Here is an 18,917-nt window from a genome sequence, read left to right on the forward strand (position 1 = left end):
ACCGAGGTCAGGTCACTCACAATCTCCCTCTGGCAGAGTCTGACTCGCTCCTTGTCCAGCTTGGTTCTCTGGCCAGACGAGTTGGAGGAGTATGCCCGAGCCAGGTTCATGTACTGACCACACCCTGCCATCAGCTCCTCCAAGACCTCCCTCAGTCGAGGCTCAGCGTTTTCGTCCTCCTCCTCCAGTAATGACGACACTTCAGACAGACCTTCCTCCTAAAGTAGAACAAACCGAAAGATTATGTACCATAGTAACTAATATACCACAGTAACTGTGGCTATATACCAGAGTAACTGTGGTTAATATACCACAGTAACTGTGGCTATATACCACAGTAACTGTGGTTAATATGCCAGAGTAACTGTGGTTAATATACCACAGTAACTTTGGATAATATACCACAGTAACTGAGGATAATATACCACAGTAGCTGAGGATAATATACCACAGTAACTGAGGATAATATACCACAGTAACTGAGGATAATATACCACAGTAACTGAGGATAATATACCACAGTAACTGAGGATAATATACCACAGTAACTGAGGATAATATACCACAGTAGCTGAGGATAATATACCACAGTAACTGAGGATAATATACCACAGTAACTGAGGATAATATACCACAGTAACTGAGGATAATATACCACAGTAACTGAGGATAATATACCACAGTAGCTGAGGATAATATACCACAGTAACTGAGGATAATATACCACAGTAACTGAGGATAATATACCACAGTAACTGAGGATAATATACCACAGTAACTGAGGATAATATACAACAGTAACTGAGGATAATATACCACAGTAACTGAGGATAATATACCACAGTAACTGAGGATAATATACCACAGTAACTGAGGATAATATACCACAGTAACTGAGGATAATATACCACAGTAACTGAGGATAATATACCACAGTAGCTGAGGATAATATACCACAGTAACTGAGGATAATATACCACAGTAACTGAGGATAATATACCACAGTAGCTGAGGATAATATACCACAGAAGCTGAAGATAATATACCACAGTAACTGAGGATAATATACCACAGTAACTGAGGATAATATACCACAGTAACTGAGGATAATATACCACAGTAGCTGAGGATAATATACCACAGTAACTGAGGATAATATACCACAGTAACTGAGGATAATATACCACAGTAACTGAGGATAATATACCACAGTAACTGAGGATAATATACCACAGTAGCTGAGGATAATATACCACAGTAACTGAGGATAATATACCACAGTAACTGAGGATAATATACCACAGTAACTGAGGATAATATACCACAGTAACTGAGGATAATATACCACAGTAACTGAGGATAATATACCACAGTAACTGAGGATAATATACCACAGTAACTGAGGATAATATACCACAGTAACTGAGGATAATATACCACAGTAACTGAGGATAATATACCACAGTAGCTGAGGATAATATACCACAGTAACTGAGGATAATATACCACAGTAACTGAGGATAATATACCACAGTAACTGAGGATAATATACCACAGTAACTGAGGATAATATACCACAGTAACTGAGGATAATATACCACAGTAACTGAGGATAATATACCACAGTAACTGAGGATAATATACCACAGTAACTGAGGATAATATACCACAGTAACTGAGGATAATATACCACAGTAACTGAGGATAATATACCACAGTAACTGAGGATAATATACCACAGTAACTGAGGATAATATACCACAGTAACTGAGGATAATATACCACAGTAACTGAGGATAATATACCACAGTAACTGAGGATAATATACCACAGTAACTGAGGATAATATACCACAGTAACTGAGGATAATATACAACAGTAACTGAGGATAATATACCACAGTAACTGAGGATAATATACCACAGTAACTGAGGATAATATACCACAGTAACTGAGGATAATATACCACAGTAACTGAGGATAATATACCACAGTAGCTGAGGATAATATACCACAGTAACTGAGGATAATATACCACAGTAACTGAGGATAATATACCACAGTAGCTGAGGATAATATACCACAGTAACTGAGGATAATATACCACAGTAACTGAGGATAATATACCACAGTAGCTGAGGATAATATACCACAGTAACTGAGGATAATATACCACAGTAGCTGAGGATAATATACCACAGTAACTGAGGATAATATACCACAGTAGCTGAGGATAATATACCACAGTAACTGAGGATAATATACCACAGTAACTGAGGATAATATACCACAGTAACTGAGGATAATATACCACAGTAGCTGAGGATAATATACCACAGTAACTGAGGATAATATACCACAGTAGCTGAGGATAATATACCACAGTAGCTGAGGATAATATACCACAGTAACTGAGGATAATATACCACAGTAACTGAGGATAATATACCCCAGTAACTGAGGATAATATACAACAGTAACTGAGGATAATATACAACAGTAACTGAGGATAATATACAACAGTAACTGAGGATAATATACGACAGTAACTGAGGATAATATACCACAGTAACTGAGGATAATATACGACAGTAACTGAGGATAATATACAACAGTAACTGAGGATAATATACAACAGTAACTGAGGATAATATACGATAGTAACTGAGGATAATATACAACAGTAACTGAGGATAATATACAACAGTAACTGAGGATAATATACAACAGTAACTGAGGATAATATACGACAGTAACTGAGGATAATATACAACAGTAACTGAGGATAATATACCACAGTAACTGAGGATAATATACAACAGTAACTGAGGAAAATATACCACAGTAACTGAGGATAATATACCACAGTAACTGAGGATAATATACGATAGTAACTGAGGATAATATACCAGAGTAACTGAGGATAATATACGATAGTAACTGAGGATAATATACAACAGTAACTGAGGATAATATACGACAGTAACTGAGGATAATATACGACAGTAACTGAGGATAATATACCACAGTAACTGAGGATAATTTACGACAGTAACTGAGGATAATATACCACAGTAACTGAGGATAATGTACCACAGTAACTGAGGATAATGTACCACAGTAACTGAGACTAATATACCACAGTAACTGAGGATAATATACCACAGTAACTGAGAATAGTATACCACAGAAACTGAGGGTAATATACCACAGAAACTGAGAATAATATACCACAGAAACTGAGGATAATATACCACAGTAGCTGAGGATAATATACCACAGTAACTGAGGATAATATACCACAGAAACTGAGGATAATATACCACAGTAGCTGAGGATAATATACCACAGTAGCTGAGGATAATATACCACAGTAGCTGAGGATAATATACCACAGAAACTGAGGATAATATACCACAGAAGCTGAGGATAATATACAACAGTAACTGAGGATAATATACCACAGTAGCTGAGGATAATATACCACAGTAGCTGAGGATAATATACCACAGTAGCTGAGGATAATATACCACAGTAGCTGAGGATAATATACCACAGTAGCTGAGGATAATATACCACAGAAACTGAGGATAATATACCACAGAAACTGAGGATAATATACCACAGAAACTGAGGATAATATACCACAGTAGCTGAGGATAATATACCACAGAAACTGAGGATAATATACCACAGAAACTGAGGATAATATACCACAGACACTGAGGATAATATACCACAGTAGCTGAGGATAATATACCACAGAAACTGAGGATAATGTACCACAGAAACTGAGGATAATATAGCACAGAAACTGAGGATAATATACCACAGAAACTGAGGATAATATACCACAGTAGCTGAGGATAATATACAACAGAAACTGAGGATAATATACCACAGAAACTGAGGATAATATACCACAGAAACTGAGGATAATATACCACAGTAGCTGAGGATAATATACCACAGAAACTGAGGATAATATACCACAGTAGCTGAGGATAATATACCACAGAAACTGAGGATAATATACCACAGAAACTGAGGATAATATACCACAGAAACTGAGGATAATATACCACAGAAACTGAGGATAATGTACCACAGAAACTGAGGATAATATACCACAGAAACTGAGGATAATATACCAGAGAAACTGAGGATAATATACCACAGAAATTGAGGATAATATACCATAGAAACTGAGCATAATATACCACAGAAACTGAGGATAATATACCACAGTAACTGAGGATAATATACAACAGTAACTGAGGATAATATGCAACAGTAACTGAGGATAATATACAACAGTAACTGAGGATAATATACGACAGTAACTGAGGATAATATACCACAGTCACTGAGGATAACATACGACAGTAACTGAGGATAATATACAACAGTAACTGAGGATAATATACAACAGTAACTGAGGATAATATACAACAGTAACTGAGGATAATATACGACAGTAACTGAGGATAATATACCACAGTAACTGAGGATAACATACGACAGTAACTGAGGATAATATACAACAGTAACTGAGGATAATATACCACAGTAACTGAGGATAATATACGATAGTAACTGAGGATAATATACAACAGTAACTGATGATAATATACAACAGTAACTGAGGATAATATACAACAGTAACTGAGGATAATATACCACAGTAAATGAGGATAATATACAACAGTAACTGAGGATAATATACCACAGTAACTGAGGATAATATACAACAGTAACTGAGGATAATATACCACAGTAACTGAGGATAATATACCACAGTAACTGAGGATAATATAAGATAGTAACTGAGGATAATATACCACAGTAACTGAGGATAATATACGATAGTAACTGAGGATAATATACCACAGTAACTGAGGATAATATACGACAGTAACTGAGGATAATATACCACAGTAACTGAGGATAATATACGACAGTAACTGAGGATAATATACCACAGTAACTGAGGATAATGTACCACAGTAACTGAGGATAATGTACCACAGTAACTGAGACTAATATACCACAGTAACTGAGGATAATATACCACAGTAACTGAGAATAGTATACCACAGAAACTGAGGATAATATACCACAGAAACTGAGAATAATATACCACAGAAACTGAGGATAATATACCACAGTAGCTGAGGATAATATACCACAGTAACTGTGGATAATATACCACAGAAACTGAGGATAATATACCACAGTAGCTGAGGATAATATACCACAGTAGCTGAGGATAATATACTACAGTAGCTGAGGATAATATACCACAGAAACTGAGGATAATATACCACAGTAGCTGAGGATAATATACAACAGTAACTGAGGATAATGTACCACAGTAGCTGAGGATAATATACCACAGTAGCTGAGGATAATATACCACAGTAGCTGAGGATAATATACCACAGTAGCTGAGGATAATATACCACAGTAGCTGAGGATAATATACCACAGAAACTGAGGATAATATACCACAGAAACTGAGGATAATATACCACAGAAACTGAGGATAATATACCACAGTAGCTGAGGATAATATACCACAGAAACTGAGGATAATATACCACAGAAACTGAGGATAATATACCACAGAAACTGAGGATAATATACCACAGTAGCTGAGGATAATATACCACAGAAACTGAGGATAATATACCACAGAAACTGAGGATAATATACCACAGAAACTGAGGATAATATACCACAGAAACTGAGGATAATATACCACAGTAGCTGAGGATAATATACCACAGAAACTGAGGATAATATACCACAGAAACTGAGGATAATATACCACAGAAACTGAGGATAATATACCACAGTAGCTGAGGATAATATACCACAGAAACTGAGGATAATATACCACAGTAGCTGAGGATAATATACCACAGAAACTGTGGATAATATACCACAGAAACTGAGGATAATATACCACAGAAACTGAGGATAATATACCACAGAAACTGAGGATAATATCCCACAGAAACTGAGGATAATATACCACAGAAACTGAGGATAATATACCACAGAAACTGAGGATAATATACCATTGAAACTGAGGATAATATACCACAGAAACTGAGGATAATATACCATAGAAACTGAGGATAATATACCACAGAAACTGAGGATAATATACCACAGAAACTGAGGATAATATACCACAGAAACTGAGGATAATATACCACAGAAACTGAGGATAATATACCACAGAAACTGAGGATAATATACCATAGTAGCTGAGGATAATATACTACTGAAACTGAGGATAATATACCATAGAAACTGAGGATAATATACCACAGTAGCTGAGGATAATATACCACAGAAACTGAGGATAATATACCACAGAAACTGAGGATAATATACCACAGAAACTGAGGATAATATAGCACAGAAACTGAGGATAATATACCACAGAAACTGAGGATAATATACCACAGAAACTGAGGATAATATACCACAGAAACTGAGGATAATATACCATAGAAACTGAGGATAATATACCACAGTAGCTGAGGATAATATACCACAGAAACTGAGGATAATATACCATAGAAACTGAGGATAATATACCACAGTAGCTGAGGATAATATACCACAGAAACTGAGGATAATATACCATAGAAACTGAGGATAATATACCACAGAAACTGAGGATAATATACCACAGTAACTGAGGATAATATACAACAGTAACTGAGGATAATATACGATAGTAACAGAGGATAATATACCACAGTAGCTGAGGATAACATACAACAGTAACTGAGGATAATATACAACAGTAACTGAGGATAATATACGACAGTAACTGAGGATAATATACGATAGTAACAGAGGATAATATACCACAGTAGCTGAGGATAACATACAACAGTAACTGAGGATAACATACAACAGTAACTGAGGATAATATACCACAGTAGCTGAGGATAATATACCACAGAAACTGAGGATAATATACCATAGAAACTGAGGATAATATACCACAGAAACTGAGGATAATATACCACAGTAACTGAGGATAATATACCACAGTAACTGAGGATAATATACAACAGTAACAGAGGATAATATACCACAGTAACTGAGGATAATATACAACAGTAACTGAGGATAATATACAACAGTAACTGAGGATAATATACAACAGTAACTGAGGATAATATACAACAGTAACTGAGGATAATATACAACAGTAACTGAGGATAATATACAACAGTAACTGAGGATAATATATCACAGTAACTGAGGATAATATACCACAGTAACTGAGGATAATATACAACAGTAACTGAGGATAATATACGATAGTAACTGAGGATAATATACAACAGTAACTGAGGATAATATACAACAGTAACTGAGGATAATATACGACAGTAACTGAGGATAATATACGATAGTAACTGAGGATAATATACCACAGTAACTGAGGATAATATACAACAGTAACTGAGGATAATATACAACAGTAACTGAGGATAATATACAACAGTAACTGAGGATAATATACCACAGTAACTGAGGATAATATACAACAGTAACTGAGGATAATATACAACAGTAACTGAGGATAATATACAACAGTAACTGAGGATAATATACAACAGTAACTGAGGATAATATACAACAGTAACTGAGGATAATATACAACAGTAACTGAGGATAATATACAACAGTAACTGAGGATAATATACAACAGTAACTGAGGATAATATACAACAGTAACTGAGGATAATATACAACAGTAACTGAGGATAATATACAACAGTAACTGAGGATAATATACAACAGTAACTGAGGATAATATATCACAGTAACTGAGGATAATATACCACAGTAACTGAGGATAATATACAACAGTAACTGAGGATAATATGCGATAGTAGCTGAGGATAATATACAACAGTAACTGAGGATAATATACAACAGTAACTGAGGATAATATACGACAGTAACTGAGGATAATATACGATAGTAACTGAGGATAATATACCACAGTAACTGAGGATAATATACAACAGTAACTGAGGATAATATACAACAGTAACTGAGGATAATATACAACAGTAACTGAGGATAATATACAACAGTAACTGAGGATAATATACGACAGTAACTGAGGATAATATACGATAGTAACTGAGGATAATATACGACAGTAACTGAGGATAATATACCACAGTAACTGAGGATAATATACAACAGTAACTGAGGATAATATACCACAGTAACTGAGGATAATATACGACAGTAACTGAGGATAATATACCCCAGTAACTGAGGATAATATACAACAGTAACTGAGGATAATATACAACAGTAACTGAGGATAATATACAACAGTAACTGAGGATAATATACGACAGTAACTGAGGATAATATACCACAGTAACTGAGGATAATATACGACAGTAACTGAGGATAATATACAACAGTAACTGAGGATAATATACAACAGTAACTGAGGATAATATACGATAGTAACTGAGGATAATATACAACAGTAACTGAGGATAATATACAACAGTAACTGAGGATAATATACAACAGTAACTGAGGATAATATACGACAGTAACTGAGGATAATATACAACAGTAACTGAGGATAATATACCACAGTAACTGAGGATAATATACAACAGTAACTGAGGAAAATATACCACAGTAACTGAGGATAATATACCACAGTAACTGAGGATAATATAAGATAGTAACTGAGGATAATATACCAGAGTAACTGAGGATAATATACGATAGTAACTGAGGATAATATACAACAGTAACTGAGGATAATATACGACAGTAACTGAGGATAATATACGACAGTAACTGAGGATAATATACCACAGTAACTGAGGATAATTTACGACAGTAACTGAGGATAATATACCACAGTAACTGAGGATAATGTACCACAGTAACTGAGGATAATGTACCACAGTAACTGAGACTAATATACCACAGTAACTGAGGATAATATACCACAGTAACTGAGAATAGTATACCACAGAAACTGAGGGTAATATACCACAGAAACTGAGAATAATATACCACAGAAACTGAGGATAATATACCACAGTAGCTGAGGATAATATACCACAGTAACTGAGGATAATATACCACAGAAACTGAGGATAATATACCACAGTAGCTGAGGATAATATACCACAGTAGCTGAGGATAATATACCAAAGTAGCTGAGGATAATATACCACAGAAACTGAGGATAATATACCACAGAAGCTGAGGATAATATACAACAGTAACTGAGGATAATATACCACAGTAGCTGAGGATAATATACCACAGTAGCTGAGGATAATATACCACAGTAGCTGAGGATAATATACCACAGTAGCTGAGGATAATATACCACAGTAGCTGAGGATAATATACCACAGAAACTGAGGATAATATACCACAGAAACTGAGGATAATATACCACAGAAACTGAGGATAATATACCACAGTAGCTGAGGATAATATACCACAGAAACTGAGGATAATATACCACAGAAACTGAGGATAATATACCACAGACACTGAGGATAATATACCACAGTAGCTGAGGATAATATACCACAGAAACTGAGGATAATGTACCACAGAAACTGAGGATAATATAGCACAGAAACTGAGGATAATATACCACAGAAACTGAGGATAATATACCACAGTAGCTGAGGATAATATACAACAGAAACTGAGGATAATATACCACAGAAACTGAGGATAATATACCACAGAAACTGAGGATAATATACCACAGTAGCTGAGGATAATATACCACAGAAACTGAGGATAATATACCACAGTAGCTGAGGATAATATACCACAGAAACTGAGGATAATATACCACAGAAACTGAGGATAATATACCACAGAAACTGAGGATAATATACCACAGAAACTGAGGATAATGTACCACAGAAACTGAGGATAATATACCACAGAAACTGAGGATAATATACCACAGAAACTGAGGATAATATACCACAGAAATTGAGGATAATATACCATAGAAACTGAGCATAATATACCACAGAAACTGAGGATAATATACCACAGTAACTGAGGATAATATACAACAGTAACTGAGGATAATATACAACAGTAACTGAGGATAATATACAACAGTAACTGAGGATAATATACGACAGTAACTGAGGATAATATACCACAGTCACTGAGGATAACATACGACAGTAACTGAGGATAATATACAACAGTAACTGAGGATAATATACAACAGTAACTGAGGATAATATACAACAGTAACTGAGGATAATATACGACAGTAACTGAGGATAATATACCACAGTAACTGAGGATAACATACGACAGTAACTGAGGATAATATACAATAGTAACTGAGGATAATATACCACAGTAACTGAGGATAATATACGATAGTAACTGAGGATAATATACAACAGTAACTGATGATAATATACAACAGTAACTGAGGATAATATACAACAGTAACTGAGGATAATATACCACAGTAAATGAGGATAATATACAACAGTAACTGAGGATAATATACCACAGTAACTGAGGATAATATACAACAGTAACTGAGGATAATATACCACAGTAACTGAGGATAATATACGATAGTAACTGAGGATAATATACCACAGTAACTGAGGATAATATACGACAGTAACTGAGGATAATATACGACAGTAACTGAGGATAATATACCACAGTAACTGAGGATAATATACGACAGTAACTGAGGATAATATACCACAGTAACTGGGGATAATGTACCACAGTAACTGAGGATAATGTACCACAGTAACTGAGACTAATATACCACAGTAACTGAGGATAATATACCACAGTAACTGAGAATAGTATACCACAGAAACTGAGGATAATATACCACAGAAACTGAGAATAATATACCACAGAAACTGAGGATAATATACCACAGTAGCTGAGGATAATATACCACAGTAACTGTGGATAATATACCACAGAAACTGAGGATAATATACCACAGTAGCTGAGGATAATATACCACAGTAGCTGAGGATAATATACTACAGTAGCTGAGGATAATATACCACAGAAACTGAGGATAATATACCACAGTAGCTGAGGATAATATACAACAGTAACTGAGGATAATGTACCACAGTAGCTGAGGATAATATACCACAGTAGCTGAGGATAATATACCACAGTAGCTGAGGATAATATACCACAGTAGCTGAGGATAATATACCACAGTAGCTGAGGATAATATACCACAGAAACTGAGGATAATATACCACAGAAACTGAGGATAATATACCACAGAAACTGAGGATAATATACCACAGTAGCTGAGGATAATATACCACAGAAACTGAGGATAATATTCCACAGAAACTGAGGATAATATACCACAGAAACTGAGGATAATATACCACAGTAGCTGAGGATAATATATCACAGAAACTGAGGATAATATACCACAGAAACTGAGGATAATATACCTCAGAAACTGAGGATAATATACCACAGAAACTGAGGATAATATACCACAGTAGCTGAGGATAATATACCACAGAAACTGAGGATAATATACCACAGAAACTGAGGATAATATACCACAGAAACTGAGGATAATATACCACAGTAGCTGAGGATAATATACCACAGAAACTGAGGATAATATACCACAGTAGCTGAGGATAATATACCACAGAAACTGTGGATAATATACCACAGAAACTGAGGATAATATACCACAGAAACTGAGGATAATATACCACAGAAACTGAGGATAATATACCACAGAAACTGAGGATAATATACCACAGAAACTGAGGATAATATACCACAGAAACTGAGGATAATATACCATTGAAACTGAGGATAATATACCACAGAAACTGAGGATAATATACCATAGAAACTGAGGATAATATACCACAGAAACTGAGGATAATATACCACAGAAACTGAGGATAATATACCACAGAAACTGAGGATAATATACCACAGGAACTGAGGATAATATACCACAGAAACTGAGGATAATATACCATAGTAGCTGAGGATAATATACTACTGAAACTGAGGATAATATACCATAGAAACTGAGGATAATATACCACAGTAGCTGAGGATAATATACCACAGAAACTGAGGATAATATACAACAGAAACTGAGGATAATATACCACAGAAACTGAGGATAATATACCACAGAAACTGAGGATAATATACCACAGAAACTGAGGATAATATACCACAGAAACTGAGGATAATATACCACAGAAACTGAGGATAATATACCATAGAAACTGAGGATAATATACCACAGTAGCTGAGGATAATATACCACAGAAACTGAGGATAATATACCATAGAAACTGAGGATAATATACCACAGTAGCTGAGGATAATATACCACAGAAACTGAGGATAATATACCATAGAAACTGAGGATAATATACCACAGAAACTGAGGATAATATACCACAGAAACTGAGGATAATATACCACAGAAACTGAGGATAATATACCACAGAAACTGAGGATAATATACCATAGAAACTGAGGATAATATACCACAGTAGCTGAGGATAATATACCACAGAAACTGAGGATAATATACCATAGAAACTGAGGATAATATACCACAGTAGCTGAGGATAATATACCACAGAAACTGAGGATAATATACCATAGAAACTGAGGATAATATACCACAGTAGCTGAGGATAATATACCACAGAAACTGAGGATAATATACCATAGAAACTGAGGATAATATACCACAGAAACTGAGGATAATATACCACAGAAACTGAGGATAATATACCACAGAAACTGAGGATAATATACCACAGAAACTGAGGATAATATACCACAGAAACTGAGGATAATATACCACAGAAACTGAGGATAATATACCACAGAAACTGAGGATAATATACCACAGAAACTGAGGATAATATACCACAGAAACTGAGGATAATATACCATAGAAACTGAGGATAATATACCACAGAAACTGAGGATAATATACCACAGAAACTGAGGATAATATACCATAGAAACTGAGGATAATATACCACAGAAACTGAGGATAATATACCATAGAAACTGAGGATAATATACCACAGAAACTGAGGATAATATACCATAGAAACTGAGGATAATATACCACAGTAGCTGAGGATAATATACCATAGAAACTGAGGATAATATACCACAGTAGCTGAGGATAATATACCACAGAAACTGAGGATAATATACCACAGTAGCTGAGGATAATATACCACAGAAACTGTGGAAAATATACCACAGAAACTGAGGATAATATACCACAGAAACTGAGGATAATATACCACAGAAACTGAGGATAATATACCACAGAAACTGAGGATAATATACCACAGAAACTGAGGATAATATACCACAGAAACTGAGGATAATATACCATTGAAACTGAGGATAATATACCACAGAAACTGAGGATAATATACCATAGAAACTGAGGATAATATACCACAGAAACTGAGGATAATATACCACAGAAACTGAGGATAATATACCACAGAAACTGAGGATAATATACCACAGAAACTGAGGATAATATACCACAGAAAATGAGGATAATATACCATAGTAGCTGAGGATAATATACTACTGAAACTGAGGATAATATACCATAGAAACTGAGGATAATATACCACAGTAGCTGAGGATAATATACCACAGAAACTGAGGATAATATACCACAGAAACTGAGGATAATATACCACAGAAACTGAGGATAATATACCACAGAAACTGAGGATAATATACCACAGAAACTGAGGATAATATACCACAGAAACTGAGGATAATATACCACAGAAACTGAGGATAATATACCATAGAAACTGAGGATAATATACCACAGTAGCTGAGGATAATATACCACAGAATCTGAGGATAATATACCATAGAAACTGAGGATAATATACCACAGTAGCTGAGGATAATATACCACAGAAACTGAGGATAATATACCATAGAAACTGAGGATAATATACCACAGAAACTGAGGATAATATACCACAGAAACTGAGGATAATATACCACAGAAACTGAGGATAATATACCACAGAAACTGAGGATAATATACCATAGAAACTGAGGATAATATACCACAGTAGCTGAGGATAATATACCACAGAAATTGAGGATAATATACCATAGAAACTGAGGATAATATACCACAGTAGCTGAGGATAATATACCACAGAAACTGAGGATAATATACCATAGAAACTGAGGATAATATACCACAGTAGCTGAGGATAATATACCACAGAAACTGAGGATAATATACCATAGAAACTGAGGATAATATACCACAGAAACTGAGGATAATATACCACAGAAACTGAGGATAATATACCACAGAAACTGAGGATAATATACCACAGAAACTGAGGATAATATACCACAGAAACTGAGGATAATATACCACAGAAACTGAGGATAATATACCACAGAAACTGAGGATAATATACCACAGAAACTGAGGATAATATACCACAGAAACTGAGGATAATATACCATAGAAACTGAGGATAATATACCACAGAAACTGAGGATAATATACCACAGAAACTGAGGATAATATACCATAGAAACTGAGGATAATATACCACAGAAACTGAGGATAATATACCATAGAAACTGAGGATAATATACCACAGAAACTGAGGATAATATACCATAGAAACTGAGGATAATATACCACAGTAGCTGAGGATAATATACCATAGAAACTGAGGATAATATACCACAGTAGCTGAGGATAATATACCACAGAAACTGAGGATAATATACCATAGAAACTGAGGATAATATACCACAGTAGCTGAGGATAATATACCACAGAAACTGAGGATAATATACCATAGAAACTGAGGATAATATACCACAGTAGCTGAGGATAATATACCACAGAAAGTGATGATAATATACCACAGAAACTGAGGATAATATACCACAGAAACTGAGGATAATATACCATAGAAACTGAGGATAATATACCACAGTAGCTGAGGATAATATACCACAGAAACTGAGGATAATATACCACACAAACTGAGGATAATATACCATAGAAACTGAGGATAATATACCACAGAAACTGAGGATAATATACCATAGAAACTGAGGATAATATACCACAGAAACTGAGGATAATATACCATAGAAACTGAGGATAATATACCACAGTAGCTGAGGATAATATACCACAGAAACTGAGGATAATATACCACAGAAACTGAGGATAATATACCATAGAAACTGAGGATAATATACCACAGTAGCTGAGGATAATATACCACAGTAGCTGAGGATAATATACCACAGTAGCTGAGGATAATATACCACAGTAGCTGAGGATAATATACCACAGTAACTGAGGATAATATACCACAGTAGCTGAGGATAATATACCACAGTAGCTGAGGACAATATACCACAGTAGCTGAGGATAATATACCACAGTAGCTGAGGATAATATACCACAGTAGCTGAGGATAATATACCACAGTAGCTGAGGATAATATACCACAGTAGCTGAGGATAATATACCACAGTAGCTGAGGATAATATACCACAGTAGCTGAGGATAATATACCACAGTAGCTGAGGATAATATACCACAGTAGCTGAGGATAATATACCACAGTAGCTGAGGATAACATACCATAGAAACTGAGGATAATATACCACAGTAGCTGAGGATAATATACCACAGAAACTGAGGATAATATACCACAGAAACTGAGGATAATATACCATAGAAACTGAGGATAATATACCACAGTAGCTGAGGATAATATACCACAGTAGCTGAGGATAATATACCACAGTAGCTGAGGATAATATACCATAGAAACTGAGGATAATATACCACAGTAGCTGAGGATAATATACCACAGAAACTGAGGATAATATACCACAGAAACTGAGGATAATATACCATAGAAACTGAGGATAATATACCACAGTAGCTGAGGATAATATACCACAGTAGCTGAGGATAATATACCACAGTAGCTGAGGATAATATACCACAGTAGCTGAGGATAATATACCACAGTAGCTGAGGATAATATACCACAGTAGCTGAGGATAATATACCACAGTAGCTGAGGATAATATACCACAGTAGCTGAGGATAATATACCACAGTAGCTGAGGATAATATACCACAGTAGCTGAGGATAATATACCACAGTAGCTGAGGATAATATACCACAGTAGCTGAGGATAATATGCCACAGTAGCTGAGGATAATATACCACAGTAGCTGAGGATAATATACCACAGTAGCTGAGGATAATCCTGTAAAGGTTAAGCAGTGCTTAAGAAATTGGTGATGGTTAAGCTAGTAAATATAACACCTAGTGAAGGACATAAACTATTTTCGTGAAGATGTTTCGCCCACCAAGGAGTTTATCAGTTGGTGAATTGATAAAGTTCCTGGTGGATGAAACGTCTTCACAACACAATGCCATAACCTGCATTGTGTATTTTGTTTACACACTCTACGTATACTCTCTTATTGTAATAATAATAATAATAATAATAATAATAATAATAATAATAATAGTAATAATAATAATAATAATAATAATAATAATAATAATAATAATAATAATAATAATAATAGTAATAATAATAATAATAATAATAATAATAATAATAATAATAATAATAATAATAATAATAATAATAATAATAATAGTAATAATAATAATAATAATAATAATAATAATAATAATAATAATAATAATAATAATAATAATATAATAATGTACAACCTATAGAGACGTAGCAGACATCAGTGACATACTATATAGAAAGCCCTTTATTATGCAGAAGAGGATTTGAGGCAAATTAGATTAATTTTGGCTCCAGGATGTGAACACCCAGGTACCTATTTACTGCTAGGTGAAAAGGGACAGCAGGTGTCTTAAGGAAACACGCCCCAATGTTACCACCTGTACCTGAGATCGAACGAGCGCGATACCAACCGAGCCACGAGACACCTCAGATTGTATAACCATAGTCAGGTTTGATTGTATTAGGGGAGGAGGTACCTCTATTTTCTCGCATCAAGCGCCATTCACCAGCATCAAAAAAGCCCTACCTGAAGGGGAGTCTTGAAGAGGTGTCCTGAAGGGGTGAGGAAGAAAACAGTAACATCATTACTCGCTCCCGACTTGACCGTAATCCAGGATGGGCCTAAGACTCGTCCAGTTTTCGGTTTCAGTTAACATGTTTTAGGTTACGAGATGAATCGTGCTAGTCAATGGCATGTGACAGACATAAAGCTGATAGAGCTGAGCTCTGCTGAGTGGACACTTATAAAATTGTGATGTGTGTTGAGGACCTTGTGCTGCGTGGGCTCAGGAAGCTTCTGCATCCAGAATTTATTGGGTTGATGAAGAGTTACGTACAAACAGCGGACTGCCGACCACATGGTGAAGAAAATAGCGGACTGCCGACCACATGGTGAAGAAAATAGCGGACTGCCGACCACATGGTGAAGAAAATAGCGGACTGCCGACCACATGGTGAAGAAAATAGCGGACTGTCGACCACATAGTGAAGAAAATAACGGACTGTCGACCACATAGTGAAGAAAAAAGCGGACTGTCGACCACATAGTGAAGAAAATAACGGACTGTCGACCACATAGTGAAGAAAATAGCGGACTGCCGACCACATAGTGAAGAAAATAACGGACTGTCGACCACATAGTGAAGAAAATAGCGGACTGTCGACCACATAGTGAAGAAAATAGCGGACTGTCGACCACATAGTGAAGAAAATAGCGGACTGTCGACCACATAGTGAAGAAAATAGCGGACTGTCGACCACATAGTGAAGAAAATAGCGGACTGTCGACCACATAGTGAAGAAAATAGCGGATTGTCGACCACATAGTGAAGAAAATAGCGGACTGCCGACCACATAGTGAAGCAAATAGCGGACTGCCGACCACATGGTGAAGAAAATAGCGGACTGCCGACCACATAGTGAAGAAAATAGCGGACTGACGACCACATAGTGAAGAAAATAGCGGACTGCCGACCACATGGTGAAGAAAATAACGGACTGCCGACCACATAGTGAAGAAAATGGCGGACTGCCGACCACATAGTGAAGAAAATAGCGGACTGCCGACCACATAGTGAAGAAAATAGCGGACTGCCGACCACATAGTGAAGAAAATAGCGGACTGCCGACCACATAGTGAAGAAAATAGCGGACTGTCGACCACATAGTGAAGAAAATAGCGGACTGCCGACCACATAGTGAAGAAAATAGCGGACTGTTGACCACATAGTGAAGAAAATAGCGGACTGCCGACCACATAGTGAAGAAAATAGCGGACTGTCGACCACATAGTGAAGAAAATAGCGGACTGTCGACCACATAGTGAAGAAAATAGCGGACTGTCGACCACATAGTGAAGAAAATAGCGGACTGTCGACCACATAGTGAAGAAAATAGCGGACTGTCGACCACATAGTGAAGAAAATAGCGGACTGTCGACCACATAGTGAAGAAAATAGCGGACTGCCGACCACATAGTGAAGAAAATAGCGGACTGCCGACCACATAGTGAAGAAAATAGCGGACTGCCGACCACATAGTGAAGAAAATAGCCGGCTGTCGACCACATAGTGAAGAAAATAGCGGACTGCCGACCACATAGTGAAGAAAATAGCGGACTGTCGACCACATAGTGAAGAAAATAGCGGACTGTCGACCACATAGTGAAGAAAATAGCGGACTGCCGACCACATAGTGAAGAAAATAGCGGACTGTCGACCACATAGTGA

At 35.8% G+C, this 18,917-nt stretch overlaps 1 protein-coding gene across 1 annotated transcript in view; it reads right to left on the bottom strand.

Annotated features, from left to right (window-relative positions):
- Nucleotides 1-18,917, bottom strand: part of LOC128703693 (otoferlin) — a 181,015-nt gene that overhangs the window by 115,646 nt on the left and 46,452 nt on the right. Inside the window, exon 7 of the mRNA XM_070087090.1 lies at nucleotides 21-218. Coding sequence (XP_069943191.1) covers nucleotides 21-218 — 198 coding nt within the window. The remainder of the gene's footprint in view (nucleotides 1-20; nucleotides 219-18,917) is intronic.

Source organism: Cherax quadricarinatus, chromosome 20 (genome assembly GCF_038502225.1).
Source record: "Cherax quadricarinatus isolate ZL_2023a chromosome 20, ASM3850222v1, whole genome shotgun sequence".
NCBI lineage: Eukaryota > Metazoa > Arthropoda > Malacostraca > Decapoda > Parastacidae > Cherax > Cherax quadricarinatus.